Here is a 23,511-nt window from a genome sequence, read left to right on the forward strand (position 1 = left end):
CCATTTTTCATTCTCTCACTTGCTTTTCCTGTCTTGCACTAGGCGTCTAAGTGGCTAGAACATTCAGCTGAAGAGACCAAGGCTGAATCTCTTCCCATAGAGAACAGTGAACTTTGCGGCTGACATCCTGCCCCAGGAGGCTTTGCCAAAGTGCAGCAAGCAGCCTTCCCAGCAGGGTTCTCAGATTAAATATAGACCATCCAGTTCAATTTGGAAGTAAAATAAACAACATATATTATTTTGGCATAAGTATGTTCCCAATATTGCATGGGACATATACTAAAAAAATGATTTGTCATTGATTTGAAATTCACATTGGACTGGGTTATCCTGTATTTTTATTTGCTAAACCTGGCAACCCTACCTAGGGCAGAATATGAAAGGCGGGGGCTTCAAAATAGTCCTCCTACCCCCTAACAGCTAGCCATGGATGACCTGCCCGTCACCTTAGTCTTCACCACAGATTAACTTTGGAGCAGATTTGTAGGTAGACCCTACTGTTTCCAGAAAGCTTCTGGGAGAATGCTCCTTCCTGGGTTTACTCTAACCACCCCTAATCACCACACATACCTGAATATGGGAATAAGAGTGGCCTGAGAAGACATCCTGTGTGGCTTGAAGGTGTGTTTCAATGTGGAGGCAGCAATAGCAGCCTGGATGGCTGGGGCAGTGTGGATTCTAAAGTTGGGGAGATTGATCTAGGTCGGGGGTTCACTCAGCCTTCCAGGTCAGGGGCACTGGTCCAGGGATGCAGCCCCAGTGCACCTTTGGTACCCCAAAAAGAGCGATGTGTCCTTCTTTCCCCCTTTTCCTCCATAACTCTTCTCTGTCTCTCATTCTCCATTCATTCATCCTTATTTTCCTGCCTAGCCCCCTCCCCTGAGAATCTGAACAGTTTACCAAGGGTTTAAGACCGCTTCTCACATTGGCACAGTATTTATTCTGAGAGTGTGTGGAGCCCAGGAGGTAAAAGAACCCTTCAAACTAGGTCATCCCAATGCTCCTGGGGTGTGCAAGGATGAAGTGGGGCAGGGACCTTATTTCCCTGTTGTGAACCCAACCACCTTACAGGAGGAGACAGGCTTTAGGAAATTGAAAACAAAACAATCACAAAAAAAGAGCACAGAAATCTGACATTTGTATAGCACTTTAAGCTTATAAGCAACTCCCCATTTAATATTTAATTCTAATAATTTAGAAATGGTTACAACAATAGAGGGGCTAAATGACTTGCAGAGGCCACCAGCTGAGTGACAGAGCTGGTTTTTAGTATTCAGGCCAATACCTTTTTCACTCTCCAGGGAGGAAGGCAGAGGGTACAAAGGTGTGTAAAGTGTTGGAGAGGTGCAAATGGAGCCTAAAGATGCATCATCTCTCAGCCTCGGATGAATAAACCTTGAGCTCTTGACCAGCTGACGCAGACACAGACAGACTCACAAGAAGGTCTGGGCCAGTGGAGGTCAGACCGAGCCCTCTGGAGAGGGAAGCGGCTCCACGTGGGCCTCCCTGCCTGGGTCTGGAGCAGCCTCCTGTGTGGGTTCTTTCTCCTGCATGGATCCCACAGGGGTAAGTGCTTGATGTGTAGAGAGCCCTAGCTGAATTTCCAGGGAACATAACACTGCTGGTCCCTCCTTCAGTGTGGGGTTGTTGAGAGAACTTTTGTCTAGAAGCAGACGCTGCAAAGGAGGGGCCAGGCACAACCTGGAAAGTAGTATCTGAAGAGGGACTCACACGCTGGGGACAGTTTCTAAACTGAGCTCCCTGCGCACTCTGGAGAGCAGCGTTCGGTGAAATGGACCACTAGAAATGGCTTCTGGGCAAAGGCCTCAGGGTTGCCTCTGCCTCCTGGGGCCGAAAGCTTTGTCTCATTCACAAAGACTGCTTTGATCAGGTCTCTTTCAAGGAAGTATCAAGTTGGGAACCAGATATTAGGCTTGAAGTTGGAAACCAGATATTAGGTTTGAAAAAGCACGTTTGAGTTAATATTTGGCAGGAGATAACAGATCAAAGGGCAGCTGATGGAGTGGGGATCAGAGACAAGGTGTGGAGGTGACTCAGGTTCCTGGATGCCCTGACTCTCCCGGGGCTGTCACACGCTCTCCGGTGGCTTCCTCTTTCCCCACAAACTGGCCATGGGGAAATCCCCACTGGGTGCTATAAGAAGCCCTTGGGCTCTGCAGAAGCCAGCGGCTCCAGCCAACAGCATAAGATGCAGCCCGGCTTCCCCTTCCTGCTGGCCCTTCTGTCCCTTCTGGGCTCAGACGCAGGGGACTTGGTGGACCTGACTCCTGAGCTGAGCCCCACCTCCGTGCTGCAATCTGACTTCACTTCCAGCTTCACCTCTGGCTCCAAATCCAGCAGCAACTGGAGCGCCAGCTCTGGTTCTGGCTCCAGGACCCAGGTGAGCAGGCCCCAGAGTCTGAGCGCTGCATTCATTCCCTTTCTCTCGCCTTTTGGAGACCTGAATATAATTTCATGGATGGCTAGACCTGAGCTCTCTAAAAGATTTACAATTCCCTTTGTTAACTGTAGGAGCCATGGAAATGAATTAAAACCTGGGTGAAATAATTAAATTGTTAGCAAGAGAGATGACATCTCAGTTCTCTAGTGAGGGACTTTCAGGAAACAATCTAAGCTTTTAGGAGGGTCTCTAGCTTGCCTGCACTTTAGACTGGGGGCGGGGCGGAGAGCTCTGCAAGCAGACATGCCCAGGTTCTATGCCCAGTTAGAGCTGTTAGGGAAGGGGCTCCACCAGCAGGAGTTCCAGAAAAGTGGGTCCAGTTGATTTGCTTCCCAGGAGGGACCCTGCGCATGTTGAAGAAATGCCCTGGAGGGAGGAAGAGCCACAGTGCGGGGCTTGTAGTGCTGAGTTTCTCTGAGACTGGTTTGTAAAGGACATGGGTGACAGAAGTAGGGGGAGGAGTCCTTGGTCTCTAGGAAAGTGCAATCACACATGGATATTTCCCTGGAAGAGGGAAATATCTTCCTTATAGGGAATTTTTAGAACCATTTTCAGCTCAAACCAATAACAGAAGTAGCGACAAACCAACCAACCAACCGACCAACTAACCAACCCTTATGCATTAAAAGGTACTGGTCCAGCCAGAGGCTACATCAATGGAACACGTAGTGAGCCCAGTTCTTTGGAGGATGTATCCTCTGGACCTCCTTTAGGGAACTGGGAAGAGGGATGGAGGAGTGAGAGGTTCGGGGCCAAGAGGCAATTTCTCACGTCACCTCTGCCCACATCACCTCTGGGCCTTTCAGTAGGAGCTCTGCTCTGCAAAACTGAGGCTTTCCACGCTAAGTTGTGACTTGGGGTAGGGGAGTCTTAACTCCCCAGAACCCATCCCGTTGCGTTTCTATGACCTTTACTCACAGGTCAGGTCCCTGCTTACATGACCATGTCTGAATGGAAGGGCCAATGGGAAAGAGAAGGAAAAGGCTTTTGTTTGTTGTTTTTGTTTTCACCATCAGGACTATATATAGGCAATACAAATTTGTTGATTAACAGATGGTTTGGATAAGACCCAGATAGAAATGGCAGCAATGGTGTTCACGGCAGGACTACACATAAGATTATTCATAATACATATTATTAATATCTTATTTAACCCTAAGAGATAGATACAATTAATGATCCCATTATAGAGATGTGAAAACTGAGGCTTAGAGAGGTGAAGTCATTGGCTTAAGGTCACTAAGCTAGCACATTCTATAGCTCAAACTTAGTCTGCTCACGCTTTTGACCATCTCTCTGTATGCAGCTTTCTGTATTTTCAAGGAGTATAGATGAAATCTTTAAAAGGAAAATGCTTTGCGAATCATGGATATGCACAAAGATTCTTTGCAGCCAGAAATCAGATGCATTATTTTATTTCATGAAAATAAATGACTTTCATGGGGACAATTAGAACTTGTTAGCATTTTTAAAAATGAGGTATTTATTATTATAAACAATAATAATTTATTTTGAAGCTTCATTACCAATCAGAAGTCAGCATTTGGGTAAGATGATCAGCTGAAATAATAGAAAATAAATCATAGGTCACGAAACAGAGAACCTGTTAGAAAATGCCTGTTATCTGGTAAGGAGATACATATTTAGAAGTAGATAAAAAATAGTAGTTAAATTATACTTAGAGGTTTTAACTTCCTTCGTGATTTACTTATCTTCCTCTGGCGAGTCGGTATCACAAGCCCAACTTCTTTTATGCAGCCGACAAGGTGTCACTTCCATTATAAACCCGATTTTCTAGGGCTGGCTGTCAGCTGGATGAGCTCTTTGGAAAGTGGTGGAAAACCCCTTTATAACTGTCATCGAGCAAATTCCAAATGTATCATTTTCTGTACTTTGAAAATGTTGAGCACCATTATTTTACTCCTTGAATCTTTACAGGCACTTAGACTGGGCTGCTAATAGAGCCGATTGCAACCTCACATCCCAAATGTGAGTCACCCCTTCTGCTGCAGTGGTCTGCGTGCCTCGGGTGTCACTCTCCGGTGAAGGAACCGCCACCAGGGTCCTCACTGCACAGATGAGAAAAGGCTTCACGCTCTGCTCCGCCACTCGCAGAGTCAGAACCAGAATGAGTCATATGCTTCTGTCACCAGGCTAAGGGGCTCGATGCAAAAGTAGACAACTGAAGCTTTTATCATGAAAATGGGCCCGATTCACTGGGCAGGAGTCGGGTGTTGTCTGTCTCCCTAACACCAGAGCCTGGCTTGTTGTCGACACCAGTAAATGTTAATTGAATACATGTTGAGTGAGCGAGGACCTACCAGTGTAAGGTGTATTGTGGGGCGCACAGGGCCCTATTTGCCCTCCACAAGGGGGTCACATCCCCTCCCAACAACCAAAGGGACAAGCGCTTGTCTTTGTCTCCCATTCTCCATGTTCCACACACATAGAGTTTAAGTATTCACCACAGAGAGAGACCCATCACCGTTAGCTTCATTGTCTTTGAATGAGAGGAGCAGAAATACCTCTAATGGGAGACACTGATCAAACTTATGGACCATTTTGATGTCAGCTGAGCACGCTGGGCTGATGATAAGCAGGATGGCAGCTGGGGAGTCCAGAGCACTGGGACCGAGAGATTCAACAGAAGCCGATGGAATGACTGTCAGCAGGGCTATAATTATTTGCCTGCCTTTCAGGTGAACTTCAGGATTAAAAGTTGTTAGCTAGTGGTTTCTAGTTGATTGTCTGAGACTGCTTGATGATCTCCACTGGTTTTTGAGTTGACAGAGCTTTTCAGAGGACTCCAAGAATGGTCCAACCCTGTCTTGTGCAGCTAATTAACCTTCCCTTGTCAGAATGCAATGCAAGACTTTTTGTTTTTTTTTTGTAGACAGTTATAATAAGCTATTTCTTCAAAAGTCCGTGAGATAGTGGTCCTTCTGCCAAAGCTGTGGCATGCTTGAGCTGCAGTCTTTCTCTCTTCAGAGGGAATGATAAAGCTGGTTCACAGGGAAGCTGGCTTCTCTTACAGGCCGCCAGGGTAGCTTGTCCGGGCCTTACTCGTCCCCGGCAAAGACCCTTCCCTTGCCCCCTCCCAGTCCTGGTGTTCAGCATAAACCCGCTTGTCCACCCTCCTTACTCCCCAATTCCTGCAGGTATAGGGTGTGATTGGCAAAGAAATTTGAGGCCATTGTCAGCAATTTACTTGGCATAGAGAATTTGGGGTACAAATTGTAGACATATATTCTTTCTGCTCTTCTTAAAGAAGATTAGGTTAAATCAGTAAGCAACTTAATTCCAAAAGCCTGAATTAATTGGTCCAGAGGTCACTGACGGGACGAACCTTGATTGCAGAAGCATCTAGGTTCATCTTGTTCTAGAATCATGCAGGTTGGTGGACGTTAAATGCACAGAGCACACAACCTCAGCTGCAGCCAGCTGACCTCCTAAACTTTGAGAGGCGTAGCCTGGGTCCCTTTCAATCTCTGCAAACCGTTGCTCTCCCTGGGTAGTTTCAGAAAGAGACACGTCAGGCTGATGTCCCACAGGTGAGCTTTGGGCTGCCCTGGGCATCAGATGAGATCCCTGAACGGCAGAGTCATTTGGCTGCCAAGAGTTACTCTGTTAGGCAATAGTAGTATTAAAAAAAAAAAGTTAATTGTGGTGGAATCCCCTTGGGGAAGTTCAAAGGGGACAAAAGAAAAACAGGATCTTTCAAACCTGTCATTTTTAAAATATGCAGTGGCACTGAAGTGTGAGCCTGAATATTTTAAAGAAACATCAAATATTTCAAAATGACTTTTCTGCAAGTGGTAAGCTGCAAAACTTTTTTAAAAATTGCACAAAACCTTCCGACTCACGCATTGTTTCGTTTTTAACAAATGGCTGGTTTGTTTCCGTTTTGAAGGATGGTAATTACACAATTTCCCAGGTGAAGAAAGGATGTGAATTTGTGTTGTATATTTTCACTGTAACCCATATCCTTGATGTTTTTTCCTCATTCCTACCAGGAGGAAATGGGTTGGGGTTGGGGTAAAGGAGAGGAAAAGAAAATGAGTAAGGAGAAGAAAAAGGGAAATGACATTTACTGATCACCTACCGTGTTTAGGGACTTGGCTGGCATTATGCGGGTACCCTGGAGGACGACCCTGTAGAGTAAAGTAGGTTATGTCCATTTCACGGAGGAGAAAACTGAGACTTAAAGAGGGTTCACATCCAGTCAATGGTAGATTTGGCAATCAAACTTAGAACTCTTATCAATTTTTGATTTCCTTTTCCTTATATAGGGACAATAATAATTTCCCTTAAGACTCTTTAGGAAAAGATAATGTTCCTTTAGATAAAACGGGTGACGTAGCGGTTTAACCCAACAGGTGGAGATAGATGTGGCTAAGATGCTAGGTGTAGCTCCTGCCTGTGAAACTTGGTGGTTTTCGCTGGTTTCTATGGTTCTATTCATTTATTTATTGGATTCCACTTGCTTGCCTCTAAGCACTCTTTCGACAAGCCAATTTTTGTCCCTCCAGTTGCCAAAAAGCTCATCTCTCAGCTTATTACTGATGTTGAACTTACTTTTCTTTACAGTCATTTTCCAATTTCACCGGCTCCAAGGATGACCGTGGGACCTGCCAGTGCTCCATCACTCTACCAGACACCACCTTCCCCGTGGAGAGAGTGGAGCGCTTGGAATACAGAGCTCACATTCTCTATGAGAAGTTCCAGAAAGAGCTTTCTAAAGTAAGAATTTTTTTCTCTTCCAACAGTGTCTTAATAAGTACAAACAAACAGGCAAAAAGAAAACACCTTTTAAAGATTGAATTTATTGGGGTAACGTTGGTTAATAACCTTATAGAATTTTCAGGTGGACATTATAATTCCACTCTGTGTACCCTACGGCGTGCTCACCACCCGTAGAATCTGGTTTCCTTCTATCTATTACCATAGATTTGACCACCCTGACCTACTTCTCCCTCCCCTCCCCTCCTTTGTCTCTGGAACCACCATTCTGGTGTCTGTATCTATGAGTTTGTTTTGTTAGCGCACAAAACACTTTTTTTTGGGACTTTACAAGCAGCTATTCTTCTTCTTCACTGTTTCAAAGACAGCACATTTGCATCCTATGGAGGATTTAGCTTTTATTTACAGTACACCTGTGGAGTTCTTTATAGCAGAACAAATGAGGGCACAGGAAGAAAATGAGATTGAGATTATTCCCGCAGTGGATAAACTCACTTCAATATTGTGAGGCTCATGTGGCTGGAAAGAGGACTGGAGCTCTCCCTGCAAACCCCAGCTCTGCGGTTTTCAGTTTTATTGTTTATTCCTTCCTTTTCTCTTTAGCCTTGCTTTCTTTTCTTTCTCCTCCTTTATCCTCTTTATGTTTTATTTCATCTTCCTTCTCTTTCACTTTTTCTTCCTATTCCTATTCCATTCTTCCTTCCCTTAAAAATTTTTTTTTTTCTCCTCTTGCTTCAGTCTTTTCCCTTGTCCATGCCTCCTAATCTTTCTTTCCCTTCTTAATTTTTTTTTTTAAAAAACTCTTTTTGGCTTTCTCTTCCTCTTCCTATTCCTTCTCCTCCTTCACTTCCCCAAATCTTCTGCCTCTTATCTTCCTTTCCTCCTCCCTCTTTTCCTTTCTCTTCCTCTTATTTCCTCTTTCCAATTTACTCTCTTCCTTCTCTTCCTCTCCCTCTCTCTCTTTGTTGGTGGTTATCTTCTATCATCTCAGCAGCAACATTACATTAGCCATGTCTAGCATTAGACCAAAATTGAAGGCTTCTCTGGGAGTTTGATTCAAGACTAATAGGTTACTCAGCCTTGGTAAAGACCTTGACTCAAACCCCCGGACTACTGCTTTCCTCTAGTGGAGGAAGTTATAGGATTTGTCTTTCTGTGAGCTAACTGGAACAATGGGATTTCCTCTAGTTTTGACCTTTCTACCTTTTTTGCCAAGTTAAAAATCAATTAGAAAGGCTCCCATTTTCTGCGTAGGTGAAGTTCACACTAGGCTATAATCACATTATACATAATTTACTACAGCTCCATGAATTTACAAGGAGCTCTGGCTTTCCTTCCAGATTCAAAATAAGTTTTCCTGAGAAATTTAAGTTTAGCCACCACAACATCCAGCATAGTTATCCTTTAAGACAAAAAAATTGTGGTGAAACTGACACCCTGCTTTCAATCTGAATTGGTAGATAAATATTCTAAATTTAAGTGAGTGTCCAGGAAAATGTGTTTTACTACTTCGGGAACCTAGCTTTTTAAGAAATAAAATGTCCTTGAATTAATCAGCAGAAAAGGCACAGCACTAAATTATAAATTCCAACCATTAATATTCATAGCCTTATTCCAGCATAATCAAGTACAGATAAGAAGTTATGCATAAAAACATAACAAGCGCAGGAAAATCCTAGGTAAAGAGCTTTTCAGTTAGAGTCATTTGCTTTGAAATAGTGGAAGCTACTGATTTGCATGTCTTTTTTGCTGGCAGGAGTGTGAAGGGCAGTGTGAAACTCCAAGCTGCTCTAGAGAGGGCACGTAGCTTGCCAGGTTTGTGAGTATGGGACATGTAATTCCATTTCTGTGAGGGGGGCAAGTGGCATCTGCTTTGCTTATAATTGGCAGAGGAGAAGTTCAAAGTGGGTGGGACAGCTTTTAGTTCTGAAAATGTCAGTAGCTGGTCCTAAAAAAATTGTGACTGAGACCTATGTAAGAAAGGAGTTGTCCTACCAGTTGAGATTTGCATAATATTAATAGATAGGTGGGACAGGTGACAACAACAATAATCGTAACTTGTTATGTTTGTACTTTTCTAAATGCTTCCATTTCTGTTCTACTCTCAAGCCACCCTTTAAGGCAGATAGGCCTGTGGTCTCCTTCCTATTTTAGGGATGAGAAACCTGAGGTTCATAAAGGTAGAGACATAAGTGTAAAGGCTGCTTAAGCCAGGTCAGGAACTTGACTCTTCAGAATTCATCTCAGTTCTCTTGTCTCTCAGCCATGCTGTCACCATCCTCCAGGGCAGACCCAAGAAGTGATGCAGTACGTCACTAATACCTTTAGATTCAAAGTTATCTCCTCAGCTGAGGGCTTTTGAATTTGCAGGTGAATTATTAGAGACATCTCTAGGTTGCCTTGGAAATCACGGTTTATCTAGACGCCTGGGGGGATGCCCGTTTGGGCAGGCCGGTAGGAAAGGGTTTTGACCGCTTACGTTGATGCAGTATCTGCCCGTACACAGGAAAGACTTGTGTCTGCCTCAGATGCTAAAAGCATTTTATAGTTTTTTGTTGTTTATGACATGTCTTCTTGTGACTCTACTTGGAAAGGAGATGACACAAAAGGCAGCTCAGGATTTGTTTTATTTTTTTCTCTGGAAGGTTATGGTTTCAGGGCAAGTTATTGAATACCAAGCATTTGCTAATAGATCCTCATGCATGAGAAGGTTGAGGTAGCCTGCGAGACATTTAGGCCACCCATAAACAAACAACATTGACTGAGCAATGTTTTCTGCAGTGAAATATAGTAAATGAAAAGGTCAGGTTGAAAACAAAAAAACCCTGAAATCACTGTTTCGCTAATAATTGCTGTAATTTATAGGGTATCTATTAGGCTAGGCACTTAATATATATTCTCTCTAGTCTTCCCAATAATCTTGGAAGTTTGATACTATTTCCCCCAATTTACAGCAGGAAACTAAGGCTTAGAGAAATTGACATGCCCACTAAGTACTTGTCAGATTAGAATTTAGGTGAGTGTAACTCTGAAGTGCTTCATATGTCGTGATGGACAATTCAAGCTCATTTCATCTGGTTGCATTTATTTTGAAAGGTATGTTAAAATAGGAGTATGCTGCAAAGTATATTTACTTATTTCAAATAATCTGGCCATAGGTATGATCACAGATTTTGGGGAACTGGCAGAAACTTGAGCCAAACTAATTTAGCTTAAAAGCCTACTGTATTGCATCCTTATTTATTCTAGGAACACATTTATTGTACACAACAACAACAAACACTCTAGAACAAATCCCCAAACAAACTTTGATTTTTACAACCCATCAATGATGGAATATGTGCACAACAAATAAAAGAACGGAAATTCTGAGTGTTAGGCTGGTGTTTTGAAGACAAGCACCGATGAGTCTCCTAAAGCTCAAACTTGCAGTGATAAAGAGCCTTGTGGTAGAGATATTGACACAGGGATGTGTCCCCTTCGGGCCAGACCCATATTCTTGCTATACATTCTGGGCAAGCTGGGCCGCCTCTACTAAGACGGAAGCTACAGAGAGAGCAGGGATGTTCTCAGAAGTTTCCATGCCATTTTAAGATTAGAGATCTGTACACGTGAAAGGTTTATGCTAACAATCTACTTAAATTAGTCCAGTTCACACTGTGAAGTTATTCTGGCCCATCTTCAAATTCTTCCCTGCCTTCCATAACTCCATGGATAATTCCAGTTTTCCTCAATATCACTGAACCCTCCTTTAACTGTCAGCTGAAAGAACCTAAGCTTTTTCTTAAACACAGATCCTTCATTTCGTGGTCGAACACCACAAATTCTCATAGGTAGCAAACTGTAGGTTATGCCTTGGTTTTCAGGGAGAGCCACATTTCATTTAACAGAGATGACAGTTGAATCACTCGTTTTTGTAGAACAACTGCTGCGATGTGCCACCAAAAATGTTCCAGGAAAGCAGAGGGTGTGTATTTGTCCCAGGAACTGGCAAGACCAAATGCCAACACGAGTATTCATTTTGCAAACTTCCATTTCTGCAATGGATTGGCATTTCGTCACTATTATTTTTATTATTATTTTTATCACAGGCAAGGTTTGATGCCTGATTTCTTTCTCTCTTCTTTCTTGCTTTCTTTCTTCTTTCTTTCTTTTCAGAAATTGAAATCTAGCTACCCTAAATCTGTGTTTGTATTTTTAACCGAACTTGTTAGGTTTTTATATTTTTGTAAGCTCCTTGTCTGCTCAGATGTTACCAGCTTTATCATTCTCCATTGGCACATCTGATGGAGTGAACATCAGTTGCCCCAGGAGATACACCAGCAGCGCCAAGGGCTGCATTTTCAACTTTCATTAAAATCCTCTTTGCCTGAAGCCCTAGCCCTTTAGGTTTGTGGCCTATGAGTCTATATTAATTTGCACAGTGGGGTTAAGTGGAGCGACAGAAATGACAGAAGTTAGGGCTGCTTTAGTAGTCGAAGGATTAGAAGCCAACATCTGGCCCTGAATCCATCTCGGCTCTGTGGATGGCTACTTGACATTAGCACAGTTTGGGGAAAAGTATCACTTAGGTTCCAATTTTTTAAAAGAATGTCAAACAAGCAACTTTTAATGAGCAGGTCCTTAAAAAAGCCATGGCACTTCTTTCAGAGAGCAGACACAGAAAGAACCACCAACAGTGTTTATATTGAAATATCCATTTGGAGATTCCAATTATACGCTAAACCACCAAGGGAATTTTGGGAAGTATTTTAACTTAATGATCAGACATTCAAATATATGCAACAAATGTGTAATTTAAAGGTCTGATTGCAATAATCAGTTCTCGGAATAAATGTGGGTGCACTTAATGAAAGGTGCACTTCAAGTTGCTCACAGACTCACATATTGTGAGGAAAGATGGGTCTTTATGTCACTTTGTAAAAGGCAGAGGGGCTCAAAACTCACTGCATATGGTGAGCAAAGAAAGGATTCTATTTAGTGCATTTCCCCTCCTTCTAGAAAATACTTAGATTTAGAGCACTGGTTGTAAATGAAGGGAGGGTGGTGGTGGTGGTGATTTTGCCGCCCAGGGACACTTGGCAATCTCTGGGACATCTTTTGTGATCACAACTCAGGGATGGGTGCGTGCTATTGGCATCTAGAGGCCAGGGATGCTGCTAAACATCCTATAACATACAAGGAACCCCCCCCCACCCCAAGAAAGAATGATGTAGCCCCAAATGTCAATAGTGCTGAGGTTGGGAAACCCTGATTTGGAGCATGTGCTTGAGGGGAGGGAGAGGGCAAGAGACTCTGATTCAAACCAGTTTAGTTTGGAGGGCTAATATCTTCAAACATTAAAATGGAGATGAAAATGTACTTGTGAATGAAGATTCTGAAGCAAAATTATTTTATTCAAGTACCAAATCCATCCCCCCAACTGTCGTAATAAGTTTGTATTTGGAGAGATTAAAAAATATATAGTTAAATATATTTTTGATCCATTTCTTTTTTTAAAAAAAATAATTGACGGCAGTCATATAGCCCCCAAGGGCTTGGTAGTGGAGGAAGCCTGTCTAATATTACTCTGGGAACTGACTTGAGCTTTCTGATTCTCTTTTAGGTGAAGGAGTATGTCCAATTAATCACTATCTATGAAAAGAAGTTCGTAAACCTAACTCTCCGGGTAGAGATCATGGAAAAAGATTCCATTTCTTACACTGAATTGGACTTTGAGCTGATCAAGATAGAAGTGAAGGAGATGGAGAAATTGATCATCCAGCTGAAGGATGGTTTTTCTGGGAGCTCAGAAATTGTTGACCAGCTGGAAGTAGAGGTAAGGAGTGAACTTACTTCTTAGTATATTAATAATAAAACCCTTCCACGATCAGTGCCGGGACCAGGCGATGAATCTCTCTCTCCTGACTTCTAATTCTGGACTCCCTCACAACCACATGGCATATCCCGTGTTCTGCTCTAGATGGATTTCTGTCTTTGAATAGGAAGTTAAGCTCACTGGGGACATGTTGACTGAGGAGCGGTGATCCGTGTCCTGCCCCAGAACCAAGTGGTCTTTCAGTGTCCCTAGACAGGAGATGATATGAATCTGACCAACTCCATGGCCGCACTAGACCAAGAGTCTTCTCTCTGTTCTGGATTTACCCTCATGGGACTAGAAAGCCACAATTTACCTGATTTTGGACTTGCTAGGTCTGTTTCTCCTTTTGTGTGGTCATGTACTCCTTGATCAATCTTGGAACTCGTCTTCAAATACTGGCAACCCTTTTAAATGGAGTTTCTTGTGAGTATGTTTTAGTGAAGGCTTGTAAGCTCTGTGGATAAAGACTATTTATCCAGACATTAATATTATGGTCGGATAATTTATATCAATGAGAATTTACTAGCACAGTCATGACATGGGCTAATTGAGAATTCTAGTTACATATTTTAGAATTTAAGTTTTCTCCGGCTTTCACCATTCATTAGAAACTTAATTATGATACAACGTGAGTAAACATGAGTTTATAGGGGGAGGTTATTAGAAATGAACTTTAATGGACATTTGTGGGTGCTGAGACTGAGCCTGTGCTCTATTATTAAAGCTGTTAAAAATCTTTGCCATTTTCTTTTTGTCACACTCATCTGCCTGAGATCTGACAAGCATTCATGCTAAACCATAAAATGTATTCTTCCCAATGAAACCATTCAGAAGGATCTCAGGTGGATTCTCTTGCAATATTTCACTAAGTGACAAAATTCAGCCCTGGAATGTTTATGAAAGAAATTGCACAATAATATAAAATCACTCTGAATTTTTATTTCCTTAGATAAGGAATATGACTCTCCTGGTAGAGAAGCTCGAGACACTAGACAAAACCAATGTCCTTGCCATTCGCCGAGAAATCTTGGCTCTGAAGAACAAGCTAAAGGAGTGCGAAGCCTCTAAAAGTGAAAACATCCCTGTCGCCCCACCTGTTCCCGCTCCTGGTAAGCATGCCAGGTTTCTGCCACCTGAGCCAGGCCCCCGACGGGCCCACAGTGGGGTGGGGAAGGGATTCAGGATTGCAACCCTGCAGCAAGGATGGGGTTTTTGTAGTTTTGAGTTTATTCTTCCATGCTTTTAATCTCCTCCCCTACATCCTCTCACCTTCTGGGGCTCACAGAGGAAAAGCACGGCCAGTGCGTTGATGTAAAACGAAATTCACCCGTTACACACGAACCCTTGGCATTTACTAAGAGGACAAGCATCTCGGTGGTGATGGAGTTGCTATCGGGGGCCTGGGAAGAGCCTCTGGAGCCTGCATGGCATTGGCCTGTGTGTGGATTGCAAGGGCTGATGGGCTCATTGATCTGCTGAGCTGGGCTTAGGGCTTGAATCTTCCTTCCCTCTTCTCTCTTTCCTTCCCTCCTCCCGCCTTTTTATTTTACCTTTGTGCTGTTCTGTATAGTGTGTCCTGGGCTTCAGTGAGGATTTACCGGAGAGCCCCATGTCCTGTACTTGTGGGTGTGTCCAGCTGTCCCTCCTGGTCTGAGTTCTTGGAGGGCAGGCTTGCAGTCTCGCTCTCTAGTGAGTCATCGTTGGGGTCAAGGAAAGCATAGAGGCAGGTGCTCCGTAAGTGCCCGTGAATGTAAATGGCGACAGTGGAGGGTAGGGATCAGGAGCAGGGCTTTGGGAACCCAAAGACTTGAGCTTTTCCAGCTAGGTGGCCACAGGGAAAAGATCCTTAATCTCCCTCCTTGCTAATGGGAGGATAATAGTGCCTGCTTTGCAGGGTTGCTGTAAGGGTTAATGAAAGGACGCTTGGGAAGCCCAGAGCTCTGTGCCAGGCACGCAGACACTGGCGATTGTTCTAATTCTTGAAGAGGATAATGGAAGTGAAATCTGGCTGTGCACAAAGGCAGTGCTAGGTCCCTGTGAGCTTCCGCACGTCCCTCCAGGTGAACTAATGCCTCTCAGCTGCAGCTTTCAGCTCTGTCCTTCAGAGACACCCGTGTCACAGGGACACGCTCTCTGCAGGTCGTGAGCATCTCAGCCTGAATGGGGACGGTATCTTTTCATCAAATGGTACAGTTCTTATTATTTTCATTAATTCCTATTGTCACAACCTGTTTCCTTTTAGGCCTTGCGTTTCTGGATCCTTGTCAGTGTAGCTGGTTTCTTTAAGGCTTTAATTAGATACTGCCATAGATATAAGCCTCGTGATGTTGTTCGGGGGACTCTTTTCCTCCCTCTGCACTTGGGAATCTGTCACAGTATGACAGAGAGAGGAGGCTTAGACAAAGGCCATGCTCTGTTCTCTGTAACAAACTGAGGCAGGACTGGTCTGGGATCAGTGGTGTCAGTGTGCGCTGGAAATAAGAGCTCCTTCTGCCACGGATGGCAGGAGTTGCAGCAATGACAACCCTCAATAATACCTGAGCAAGACTTCCCTTCTCTTCCCTTCTCTTTCCTTCCCTCCCCTCCCCTCTTCCTCCCCTCCCCTCCTCTCCCCTCCCTCTTTCCCTCCCTCCCCTTTCCCCCTCGTCAGTGGAATAGATTTTTCTGGCACAGTTTCCTGTGCATCCCTTAGAATGAGGACATTTGAGAGCAGGAAGGAACAGTCAAGGTCATCTAGCTCAGGCCCCTCATGTCTCAGAGGAGGGGACTTCCCTGGTGAGGATGCTGCCTGTCCTGAGGCCACACAGGTAGTTAGTGACAGCCCTGAGGCTGAAATGCAAGGCCCCTTACTTCCTGGTCGTCTCCGGACCTAGACTGTCAGGCGTAGTAACTCAAGGACAGTGGTGGAGGAGAAAGTACACTGCTTTGTATCTAAGGAGGGAAACAAGTGAGTCTGTTGGATTATTTGTGTTAGAATATTTTGTTTCCCCCCAGAATTTTCCCCTAGGTCCTCACCCTTAGACTTTTGTCAGCCATCCTGGCACAGCTGTGTTGTTTAAGCAAATTAGGCCCAGATTTCCTCTCACTTTCCCACAACCTTGGCTGTACCTGGATCCCAGCCAAGCCACTTGGCCCTCCTCCAGCTTTGTTCATATTATATTTATGATGTTTATATTAAACTGACTTTTTGTCATGTTTTTAAATCAATTTCTTTCACTTGCTCTCTTTCTGTTTGGGTTGCTTGATAATGCAGAATTGAAAAATCCCCAGGCACCGCCAACTTGTGAGCCTGTGGAGAGTTTAATTAAAGTTACTCACCATTATAGGACTTTAAAATCTGGCCTCTCTGCTTTTTTGACTGCAGAGTTGCACCGGACAAAAATGATTGTATGTAAGTCTCAGCTATGCAGTGATTCTGTGCTCTCTCGGCTCCTCCCTTGCAGCTGTGGTTTGCTACCCCTGTGGTCAGCTCGATCTTAGACCCAGGACGTGTAGCGAGGGTTCAATGAAATGCACTTTACATTTAGTTTATGCTGAAAATGGCATCCTTTTCTGCTTCATTTCATAGAACTTTCTAGTCTAAAATAATTGGCCTTCTGCTCATTAACTTTTCCCCCTGAAAACAACTGACTCTGTCTCTCTCTCTTTCCCCCCTGAATCTAAATAATTGCCTAGGCAAAATGGCAAAATGGGAATAAATGCTCAGGGGTTGATTACCACTGTTTGGCGACGCTCGGCTCTGTGCTGACATACATAAGGTACTCAGTGAACGAGTGGTAATTGCCTCGGGTATGAAAGATTTGGGGTGACCTGCCCAAATCCCAAGCCTCGGGAAGAGCAGAGTGTTGGATAGCATATATCCAATAATTCAGAGTCAATTTCATTTTAATTATTTTTATGATTATGACTGTTATAATTGCCTAATTCTCACACGTCAATCATATTCTTGTCGTGGCTCAAATAAAGGTCCAATGCCCAGGTGGGAGAGGACACTGATAGATCTAAGATTAAGTTTCCTCTGCAGGCATATATCATTTGGCTTTAAAAGAATACGCTAACCACAGTACTTTTAAAAAGCCAAGTTACAATATTCTAAAGTCTCACTATGTGGCTCCCCAGTATATTTCCAGAATACCATAGCAATAGCTAATGAATTGCGTGGCGAAGAGACTGCCAACCACGGCTACCCTTATGTAGAGGGTTCTTTGCATTACGTTCTGTGACGTGTACTCCAGGGTCTTTACAAAATTCAGATATATAGCAGGGTAGGAGGCTAGTGTTTCATAAGTAAGAGTAGGTAAGCCTCCTACCCTGCTAGTGTTTTATAAACTGCTAGGGTTTGGGAGATTTGATTAGTCTTTCATTCCTTTGTTTCACAAACACTGTGTGGTTGGCCCCATTCTGAGTACTGGGGTCATCAGGATGGGTACAAAACCGCTCCCAAACCACTATCCAGGGAGGGAGACAGTCATGAAAACCTTCAGTGGTAACATGATGTGAGTGCAATGCTGACAGTTACCATTTGTTGAGTTACATGGACCTGCCTTCTCTCTATTTTTCCTAATAGTCCTACAGAGTAGGTATTATTATTTTTCTTTTAATATGAGGAAACCGAGGCTCAGAAGGTTAAGTAGCTCACTCAAGGATGCATAGCTAGTAAGTATTGGAGTGAGTATTTGATGTGGAGTCTGTCTGGTAACGTTTTCACTGCACTAGGCTGCCTTCCATAGATACTCTGATAGAGAGGTGTACCTGTGATTCCTGGAAATTTCCCACAAACTTACCAAACTGAATAACACCGAATTTTCTTTGCATCCTCATATGTGGAGGAGCTGACGACGTACTTTTTCTCTCAGTTCTATGCTGTATTCTTTTCCAACAGAAAATGCAAAATGATTCATTGATTTTTCATTATTCTTGGATCATGGCTGGGCAATGGTTTGCTGTGCCAGTGGCAGGGATAGGATGGCTGAGAAAGACAACGGAGTATCTCTAAGACCTTCAAATGAAGGAAACGGCTGGAAAAGGGTGTGAGATAGAGGAGGACAGGGAGAAGCTTCGGGTAGATGGGTAGGTGGCGGGGGCTTGGGGACTCTGGCTGCGCTAGAGGAGCAGTGGTCACTGGTCCTAGCTTCAGTATTGCTTCCAAGACTGTTTGCTGCCAGGAATCAGGGAAGCCCTCCATAGCTTTTCAGTGGTCTGTCACTGTTGTAGCCACATCTGTGGTACTGGCAACAATGCTTTGTTCTCCTCTCTGTATCCACTTTTTTGACCAGAGCCAGTGCCCTAAAAATGGCTCAAAGGAGATAAAGGATAAAGGGGAGATAACAAAAATAAAAGGAGAGTATTTAGGAATGGTTGGGAGGTGAATAAAAGAGATTTGTGTGCATACAGTTTTAGTATTTATATCAGGTATAATATTAATTTCTTGGCCAACATGTGAAATGTTACTGAACTGTTATTACCATTATTAGGGGTAGCGATAGTATAATAGTAGTAGGAATTTTTAAGGGAAGATTATTTTGATTCCTTCTAATTCAAGGATTTCCACATTTAGGATAAAATAGTTTATTATCTTTAACCCCATGATAATTCTTGAATTAATTATATGCATCGTACGTTTTCCTTAAAAAATTTGTTGCTATTGGTTTGGGATATTTCTCAAGATTCAATTAAGCAAACAATTCCTAAGTCTTCTAACCTGCAAGAAAAAAGTGACTTTCTTTCATTTCCTCAGAGTGAAATGTAGTTGAATAAATAATTTCTTGGGAAGATATTTTAACTAGAAAATCCAGTTTGTAGCATATGGAAACACCTAACAGTTTTTATCATTTAACAGAACATACCGCTAACTTTATTTTAATAATTCATGCATTGTTTCATAAACAAAAGCAAACAAGCATTCATCTGAGAGATCACTTTTAGGAGAAGAAATAATAATTTATAATTTTATTTATTATTTCTTTAGTGGAGAGCAGCCTCTCGGCTGAACACACGTTGCTTTTTTATTTACGAAATGGTGCATGCATTATTAAAATAAACCCATGACTGTGTTCTGCTTAATGATATGCAAAATTATTTGAGGTTGCGTACAGAATGGTTTCATTTCTCTACCTGTTGTATGGTTGGCTGGCTTTCCCACCAGCTGCAGATTTATGAGAGCATTTAAGGAGCACGTATTTAATTCTGGGACCAAAAAGCGCCAGCAGATTGGAAAAATAAAAGCAGGATTTCTAGTAATGGTTTCACCTCTGAGCAGTCCTTGAGTGAGGTAGGGAGAGGGGGAGACATTTCGCAGGAAAGGAAGGGGTCTTGCCATATTGGTCAGATGCAGAGACTCAGAAGGCAAAAGCTTTGCATCCCCTTGACCCCACAATGCTAACCTCAGGCAACTGTTTGGAGCTCTGTTTTTGGCTCCAGCTCACCTCATATGCTCTCCATGGCTCCCTAATCCCCTCCTAGCATTTAAAGTGAGATCCAGCTATTCAGATTCTGTTCCCTCCTTCCCTTACTTGTTCTGGTCCAGGCAGCAGGATGAGGGAAAATGACCTTATCCATATTTGTTGTTGTTGTTGTTGTTATCCAATAAACTATCTCACCCATTTTTTTTAAAGGCAATTTAGTAAGATCCCAGAAAATGGGTGTTCAACTCTTTGGATAGTTATTATAAAAATTCTGGAGGAATTTTATTGTCTATAGCTCATAAATGGTTTGGGTTGGCAGGCATTTCAGAGGGACTGTAACATGAAGGGCCAATTACCCAGCTTGAGTCATTCACCCAAGTGTTATAGGGGATGGAGATTCAGTTGGACCAGTGAGTCTGGTCCCACTTGGTTGTACACATTGTGACAGTGACAGTGTCAGAATGGGAACGATGAAGTACTTGCCTGTCATTCTATGATGTGGTAGAATATAGGTTATAAACAGCCAGACCCACCTTATAACTCTGCGGCAAGACGATCACCAAGGGATCTCTGTGATGGGCTATGCTTTGGGCACAGAGAGGGCAATGCTGCTCTCAAATAACTTCCATGGCTTCTAAGGCTGAAATCCCGCCATTATAGGACCATCTTTCTGTATCTTTAAACTATCATATTTAAAACTTCCTTTTCTGAGATTAACTCGGACCAGTATTAGGACCTGGTATGAGTCCCAGGGAAGGGCAGAAAGGTGAAGGGAAAGGAGACTGGCTTGGACAGTCTTCTCCTTCATCACGATTCTCTCTGATCATGGTGAGTGGTACCTTCTGGCTTTATGGACATAGAGTAAGACTCTGGAATGGTCTTGCTTTCTTGATTTTTCTATAAGAAAAATGAAACAGAATAATATTTGCAAAATGCTTCCTGATAGAAAAAAAAGTTATATTAAATTTACCAAGTCCCCTTTTCCTGTCTCTGGGTCCTCCAACCTTTTTCATATGGCTCTTGGCAATTTCATCATCCCCATTTTCCAGATGGAAAATGCACCCATGGAAACAAATGGTCGTTTTCTCTAGAGCTGACCAGCAGGTTTATACTGAGACTGAAACCAAGAGAAGGTTTTGGGTCTTCTCCACCAGAACCACTGTTGTCACTGTACATTGACAAGACAAACATTTATGGATTCCTTTGGTTCTTAGGTCATTTAACTGTTGGTATCTTCTCATTCGTTTGCTCTAAGAATGATCATGTATTTTCTTGTTTGTATAGGGACCTGCACTCACGGTGGTGTGGTGAACATCAGCAGACCCTTTATAGTTCAGCTCAACTGGAGAGGGTTTTCCTACAAGTATGGTGCCTGGGGTCGAGATTATTCTCCCGAGAATCCAGACAAAGGGCAGTATTGGGTGGCACCGTTGAATCCAGATGGGAGAATGTTGGAATATTACCAACTCCACAATACAATGGATGATCTGCTATTGTACAGACATGCCAAACAGTCCCGAATTACCTATGGCCAAGGCAGTGGTACAGCAGTTTACAAGAATAACATGTATGTCAACTGGTACAACACTGGCAACATTGCCAAAATTAACCTGACCACCAACACCGTCTCTGTGACTCAAAATCTCCCCTATGCTGCCTATAATAACCGCTTTTCATATGCTAATGTTGGCTGGCAAGACATTGACTTTGCTGTAGATGAGAGTGGATTGTGGGTGATTTATTCCACTGAAGCCAGCACTGGTAACATGGTGATTAGTAAACTCAATGACACCACCCTTTTGGTGCTAAACACTTGGCATACCAAGCAGTATAAACCATCTGTTTCTAATGCCTTCATGATATGTGGGGTTCTGTATGCCACCCGTACTCTGAACACCAGAACAGAAGAGATTTTCTACTACTATGACACAAACACAGGGAAAGAGGGCAGACTAGACATTATAATGCATAAGATGCAGGAAACTGTGCAAAGCATCAACTATCATCCTTTCGACCAGAAGCTTTTTGTCTATAATGATGGCTACCTTCTGAATTATGATCTCATCTTCAAGCAGGAGCCCCACTAAACTGTTCAGGTTGTCGGGTGAGAGAGAAATAAAATGTTTGTTGAAAAAAATGGTCTTAAAAAAATGTAAACATGGTCTTCTCCACTTATTTAGATACCTGCAGTGCAATCCTGGAGTGTATTTGCTTAGTTCCAGTATTTGGGAGCATAGTTCTACCACACTAGAGACTTAAGATATTTGCCCTGATTTGATAAGTTGTCTTGGAAGCCATCTGCCTCCTGGGATGCATTTCCTTACTGAAGTAAGATCCTTCCAGGGTGGGATTGTCATGGGCCAGGGAAGCCATCAATGAGGTGGCATCTGGGAATTGAATTGAGGAACTTAAAGAGAACTCCATATGGCTTCCGGGAATGCTTTGTCCAGGAGAGGGGGCTCAGTGACCAGTCTCCTCCACGTAGCCTGGCTAGTTCTCCCACTCCTGAAAGAAACCTGGGGCTGAATTAGTCAGGTTAGTACCTGAAACTCCTTGAGGGATTAAATCTCCAACTTTATTTTTCTTGCTAGCCCCCGGAACGGTGGGTGCTTTGTATGTTCCAGATAAATAAATGTAGCGTGCTTATATGATACCTGTAAAATGCTCTGAGTTTTCTGGAGAAAGACCCTTTTATACATGAAATAGGACACTGCAAATCAATCCTGATGGATCTTCAAATGAGACACTGGGTTACCCTTTTCTCCCATCGTCTCCCTGCGTAAGAGTCAGGGAACGTCCCTGCCTCATTACATCGTTCCAAAGGCAGCTCGGAAGATTAGAACCAGGCTTACCAACCCACTCCCCCTACCTCCTACTTACAACAATAAAAAATAAAAAAATAAAATCATAAAAAAACAAAAGAATGAACCATCTTTTTATGAAACAGATATAAGATAAACAAAATTCTTTTTTTTGGTCTCATCGTGAACTTTTACATACATGACTCTAAGACCGTAAGAAAATCAGATGGCAGTGATACAATGATAGCATTTCTGGTTATAAGGCAAAGCCCTTGGAACTTCAGTGAGACTTAGGTTAAATCATATCCATTGTTTCATGCAAACTTTGTCTTTGTTTAAGCCTGAAACTTGTAAGAAAGTATATTTTTGTTTTTTGAGGAAGAAATGTAGAATACCCACTGAAAGTATCGAGTAAGTCAAAGCAGTTGGAAAACTTTGTAGGTGTATGTGCTTCTGTGCATGTGGAGGCTTTGTCATCTGCTCTTCGTCTCTTTCCTCTAATGTTCATGAGCCCTCGTCTATGGGATTGGCTCCTTAAATGCTGTACTCTTTCCCTGTAATAAAGGATTAAAATGCGCTTTGAAAAAAAGTTGTCTTTTGTTTTAATTACTATTTGGTTTTTTTTTTCAACTAGAAAAAAATAAAAAACCTCTTAGTAGGATAGCTTATACCTTGCTGTGAGGTACAGAGATGGCTGTCTCCCAAATGACAATACACCTAGTGGCAGGTGACATTAACAGCTTTTAAAGGAGTCCAGAGCCTGGCTGCCTTTTTCATGTCCCTTTAAAATCCGTTCTTTCTGGCAGCTTTTGTTGTATGAGACACCACTATTTTCTTCTGGGATACGACCTTCTGTGCTTACTAATTTGCATGACTGATCTGGTTATTTCCAAAGTTAGACTATATTTGTGTGGCTTATGTTCTTTTTCCAAATGCGCTATTAATATGGGTCAAAGCCTCCAGATCTTTCCCAATCAGGAGGTCTTGCATAGAAAGCAAATGGACTAACTGGCTATCCTGGGGAGAGACGCACCTTTTTCAAACAGAATGTGTAGGGGGATGAGTGACCTACGCTGCAAGGACAGACAGACTAGGCTGGTGTAGTTAGTCTTACCAAAATGCTCATTTCTAATCCATGCTAAGCCTTTTGAGGCAGGTATTAGTAGTAGCTACAATATTTAGTACTTTTAGCAAGATTTTCCCCGTCTTTCAAAGCTGAGCACAGAGGCAGATATGGCCTTCAAA

The 23,511-nt window shown here is 42.9% G+C and overlaps 1 protein-coding gene across 1 annotated transcript; it reads left to right on the forward strand.

The window, feature by feature from the left end:
* The first annotated feature begins 2,172 nt into the window (after positions 1 to 2,172).
* OLFM4 (olfactomedin 4) lies at positions 2,173 to 21,826 on the forward strand. The gene is made up of 5 exons (XM_033104858.1): positions 2,173 to 2,401; positions 7,049 to 7,201; positions 12,807 to 13,019; positions 14,011 to 14,170; positions 20,750 to 21,826. Exons 1-5 carry the CDS (start codon positions 2,210 to 2,212, stop codon positions 21,550 to 21,552), a joined length of 1,521 nt encoding a protein of 506 aa, XP_032960749.1. The 5' UTR covers positions 2,173 to 2,209; the 3' UTR covers positions 21,553 to 21,826.
* Positions 21,827 to 23,511: the final 1,685 nt, after the last annotated feature.

The sequence above is a fragment of the Rhinolophus ferrumequinum genome, chromosome 4 (genome assembly GCF_004115265.2).
Source record: "Rhinolophus ferrumequinum isolate MPI-CBG mRhiFer1 chromosome 4, mRhiFer1_v1.p, whole genome shotgun sequence".
Lineage (NCBI taxonomy): Eukaryota > Metazoa > Chordata > Mammalia > Chiroptera > Rhinolophidae > Rhinolophus > Rhinolophus ferrumequinum.

What these genes read in the sequence shown, in the direction of transcription:
- OLFM4 (XM_033104858.1), top strand. Translation starts at nt 2,210, where the DNA reads ATGCAGCCCGGCTTCCCCTTCCTGCTGGCCCTTCTGTCCCTTCTGGGC. An exon ending in GTTCTGGCTCCAGGACCCAG is followed by an intron (nt 2,402 to 7,048) that starts GTGAGCAGGCCC and finishes TTTTCTTTACAG; the next exon opens with TCATTTTCCAATTTCACCGG. An exon ending in TCCAGAAAGAGCTTTCTAAA is followed by an intron (nt 7,202 to 12,806) that starts GTAAGAATTTTT and finishes ATTCTCTTTTAG; the next exon opens with GTGAAGGAGTATGTCCAATT.